This window comes from Gossypium hirsutum, chromosome A06 (genome assembly GCF_007990345.1).
Source record: "Gossypium hirsutum isolate 1008001.06 chromosome A06, Gossypium_hirsutum_v2.1, whole genome shotgun sequence".
Taxonomy (NCBI): Eukaryota; Viridiplantae; Streptophyta; class Magnoliopsida; order Malvales; family Malvaceae; genus Gossypium; species Gossypium hirsutum.
This window is the reverse complement of record NC_053429.1, coordinates 99,429,233-99,434,087: the sequence shown is the minus strand read 5'-3', so window position 1 is coordinate 99,434,087 and position 4,855 is coordinate 99,429,233. Positions and strand designations below refer to the sequence as shown.

At 35.0% G+C, this 4,855-nt stretch overlaps 1 protein-coding gene across 1 annotated transcript; it reads right to left on the bottom strand.

Moving 5' to 3' along the window:
* Positions 1–1,974: 1,974 nt before the first annotated feature.
* On the bottom strand, positions 1,975–4,496 carry LOC107963500 (F-box/LRR-repeat MAX2 homolog A). The gene has a single exon (XM_016899993.2). The coding sequence runs from the start codon at positions 4,225–4,227 to the stop codon at positions 2,122–2,124; it is 2,106 nt and encodes a 701-aa protein (XP_016755482.1). The 5' UTR covers positions 4,228–4,496; the 3' UTR covers positions 1,975–2,121.
* Between the last annotated feature and the right edge of the window lie 359 nt (positions 4,497–4,855).

Genomic DNA, 4,855 nt, shown 5'->3' with positions numbered 1-4,855 from the left:
TAGGTTGTAATTTAAGGACCCTCTGGGACTTTGGTTTTAAATTTGGGTTTTTATTTATTTTAATTTATGGATTTATACTTGTTGGTCGTAGGGAATTTGGTTTTCAAAAAGTTAAAGTAATTTCTAAACGTATGATCACTTAGACTATTTTATTAAAGCATCCGCAATGAGGGGTGTTTCAAAACAAATGTTTTAAATGAATAAAGACGACTTCCTAAGTTCTAACAAATGTTTACTAAAGATAATAACATGGAATGTTTTCATTGTAACAACGAGGTTTCAAAAACATTATCATGTGACATTGCCAGATACGACCATAACGTCTAGGTTGGGTTTGGGGCGTTACATCCTTTAACTCATAATTAGTTCTATCGTAAATTTAATTATTACTAAAATGAGTTAATGATCTATATTAATTAAATAATATGATACATTTATCTGAAATTTTCAGTAGTTGCTTAGGCAACGAATGTGACATCCTGATGCCTTTACTTGGAGACCAGGTCGGGTATAGGGTTGTTACATGACCCACACAGTCTATCCACACGGCCGTGTGTTAGAACAAATTGTTACACGGTCTGAGACACGACCAACGACACGGCCATGTGACTCAACATCGAATGTTCACATGGTCTTGGCTATGACACACGACCTGGCCATACGACCATGTCTCCCTTGTATTCAAAAATTTTTAAATTTTCTTAACTTTTTCGTTTGGTTTCGAATTGACCCCAAAATGTTTCTAATTTATTTTTACGGCCTCGTAGACTCGTTTTAAGGCTCGTAAGTGCATGTTAGATTATGAATGAATTGAGATTGATTCAATTGTAATTATGATTGGCTATTTTTAATATAGTAATTTTAAATGTTTAAATTGTTATCGTAATACTCCGTGACCCGATTTCAGTGACGAATATGGATTAAGGTTGTTACATATATTTAAGTTCGGTTAAGTAATTTAACCGGGAAATTAGTTAATTAAAGCTTAAGGACTAAATTGCAAAAGTCTAACGCTATTGAATTTTAATTAAAAAAAGTCTTGGCGACTTATATAATAATTATCCAAATGACCAAAATGATTAATTAACACCCTTTATTATATTTTCATTGTAACTTCATAAATATTTATATTTCGTCATTACGAACTCGGTTTATAAAAATGGGGTTCCAAAATTATATTTTTCAACATCACTGAAAATTGGATCATTATAGTTGTAAAGGTTAAGGACTAAATTTATTATTAGATCTTACATATAAACACTAAAACAAACATTTAACCATACAATTTTAATTGAGAGTTATTTTACTCACTTATATGATATATATATAAATTAATTTACAAATTTTCCAATTAAAAATTAAAATGTAATCTACAAGATAAAGCAACTCCACCATGCCGCACTATATACATAGAAGTGCCATCGGAATAGATACCCTATCCTCATGGTGAGATGGACAATAAAGCTTCACATACTTTATCATTGTCCACAAATTAACTGTTGAACCCACGTATGATAAAGCATACTCTTTTAGAATATACCCTTTCCCTTTGTTTTGTTTTATTTTTAAATCATTTTATTTTCTTTCTCTTAAATGCTAAGCCTTCTAAAAATTAATTCAAAACTTAATTAAATTATCTATTTTTCATCTCCGTCTTCTTCTTTGATACTTAATTTTAGCTGATATGACACTTTTTTTCAAGTGATAGTCTAAGTGGTTAACATTAATTATTTTTTCTAGAGTTTTTTTTTTAATCTTCATATTTTTGAATTTTTGGAACTTTTATAAGTATCTGATTTTTTTTATTTGTTATAAAATTTGGAAATTATTTATAAATATTATTATTTTTAATTTATAAATATTTTGTATATATTATTATATTTGATAAGATGTATAGGACAAAATAGTATCCCCTATCGTACATAAAAGAGATACAATTGAACTGTTGTTTCTATACCATTTAACAACATGAGATTGTATCCCAATCCATACTTAATTTTGAAAATATTGCACAAAGGAACCTTAATACAAACATATCTTGCATTTTGTATTAGGAAAAAGTTATTTACGCTCTTCTCCAGCTTGAAAGTAGTAGGAATTTAGCAACTCGGAACAATATTTCTAATCAGGAATATGGCGGCTGCTACTATTGAGAGCATCCTCGAATCGACGACAAGATTCGACTCGCATCTCTGTGCTTGTATCATTCTCAGGAGCAGGGTAATAATCTTCTCTAACTTGAACATCCCTGAGTGTTGGGATTCTCAATAGGAACATCATGAAGTGTTCATTTGCTGTTCCATGAATGAACAGTTTCCTTAGGCTCCCACATTGTGCTAGCAATGCTGCTGCTGGTAGAAATAGGCTTCTCTGATTCACATCCATGTCCTGTGCTAGCCAATAGTTAAGCTCTTTAAGGTTCAATATCTCAATCCCATTCAGAAAAAACCTTTCCCACAAGCTCAAATCTGTATGTCCTGGGGGAGCTGTAAGAGCATAACCTATAACTCCACTGCAATCCAAAAGCATCCTTGAAAGCCTTGGATAACAAGCTAAGGAACGCAACCCTACTGAATCCATGCAAGGCCTCTGTTGATTCCTACTATCACCTTCAATCTTTATTTCTATCTCTTCCAACGCTGGACAATCATCTAGACCTGCCAAGGATAATGGAGTGAGCAACTCACCTACACCTATCCAAAGGGAAAGATGATGTAGTTTGGACCATGTCCTAGAAGAGAACAAGTTGTCTTCCCCGACATCGTGGAAGTGGAACTTGCTTTTCTTTTTTAACCTTTTCTCTTCCTTGATCATGTCTCTCTTTCTTGCTTGTAAGTTGTATGATTCACCTAGTTCCTGACTTGAACTACATCCTGTCTGGTTTTCTGAATTGTCAAGGGTGTCCCACACGCAATCTATATGGAGCCTTTCAATCCGGTCTCGAATTGGTTCAATTGCCTGTAATGAAGAAACTGCATTGAAGTTTTTGCAGAAAGAAATTTTGACATGGACCAAAGTTTTTCTAAGAGCGTGAGTCAATTCCCACATCCCTTTGCTTGTGATCTTTTTGCATCCTAGAACCTCAAACTTGGATAGTCTGGGGCAACATAGAGATATGGCTTCCAATGCTTTATCGGTTAGGTCAGCAGAATTCTTGATTGACAAAGATTCCAACCTTTGGCAAAGGGCGATCCCATCTGGTTGAGCATCTATGCCCCTACAGATTCCATGGAATTGTCCCAGCTTCAAGGCTTTAAGCTTGGGGCACCTAGAATTAAGCAACTCCAACGCCGGCCAAGCATCCCTAACGTTGTAGCAAACATCGAGAACTAACTCTTCAAGTAGTGGCAATCCAGCAAATACATCTCCAAGTGTAGTATGGCTGATACTTGCATCTTCAGATGTGTAACCCTCATTATTTGGATCAGGCCTAATGTTGGACAAAGACGTAGCATCAACAAGGTGAAGTAAAGAAAGACAAGGACAATTGGAAGCAAGAGCAAGCAAGGTTTGATCGCCAACAAATCCGATAAATCGATGGTCAAATATACATGTTGCAAGCAATTTACGGAGGTTTGGACAGGAAGCAGTAATGGCTAAAAGCTCATGGGACTTGAATCCCTCAGCTGAAGAATGTTTGAGGATATTAAGATGAGAAAGAGAAGCTGCAATCAAAGGGTAGGCTTCAATGGCAGGTGGAAGATCTTCAGTCCAGGAATGAAAAAGTGAAACATCAAGCGAGGAAAGCATACCAAAATGCTCAAAAAGGGCCGTAAAGTCAGATCCAAGAGGTTCCGTAGGCAAACGTTGATGCCAACGTATGAGCTTAACATGTCGTAAGTTAGGCCATTGGGGAGCTAGAAGATGGAGAGTTAAAGGGTTACGGATATAAACTACTAGAGAAACAACAGAGGGAAATGCATGCCGAAGGAGTTGAGTGAGAAAAAGCGGGTTTGAAGAGGAATCAAGAAGAGGGTGTCCCCATGGGGAGAGCAAAGAAAGGTCGAGATGGGTAACGGCTCGAAAGCAAGTGGGGAGGAGGAAGAGATCGCGGATGTTGCCGCGGAGAGTGAGGGATTTGCGAGTGGAACGCTCAAGCAAGTGCCATTTCAGACATACAAGGGACATAACATTGCGAGTACGGGTATCAGCAACTAAAGAGAATATGATGGCCAGAACCACATTGGGAATGTCATGGAAATGAACATAGCTTGAAGTTCCAGCCATTGTTGTTTGGCGTATATAGCCTAGGGGGAAGTATATATATATATACAATATTGTGAAGGTGGTAGGCTATATTCCTTACTATGGAGAAAAAAAAATGAGAGAGAAATATATGTGGAATCTGAAACTTAAGTTCTATAGTTTTGTGTGTATAGGGACAAGAGAAGTGTATAAAACAAGATAAAATCACCCTAGATTCAAAGGCTATATTCCTTTTTTATTTGTATTCGTTTGGCCAAAACTGGCCGCTTATTGAGATAGTGAATAAAATGTATAAGTGGGTTCTATCTATAGTAGAGAGTTTTTTCTTTTCTCTATATTTTGTTGTTTGAGTTTAAATGTGAAAAAATTTAAATTTAACTAAAAATGCTAAAATCAGGAAAAAAAATATGATTTGTCATTGTCCTATTGGAAAGGGATAAGGATAATGTGGAATTACAGTTCCATACAATCCTTTCGGTTGATGGTAATAAAACAATTTTTCCTGCTTTTACATTAAAACCTTCTAAAATAAATTTAATTTTAATGAAACATAGACAAACAATATATCTAATTCATGAAAAAATTAGTATCTATTTAAAATAATTTAAAACTTGACTTAGATGATTTTTTACATTTATTCATTTATCTA

Excerpts from the sequence above, each read along its gene's own strand:
- LOC107963500 (XM_016899993.2), bottom strand. The coding sequence starts at position 4,227 with ATGGCTGGAACTTCAAGCTATGTTCATTTCCATGACATTCCCAATGTG.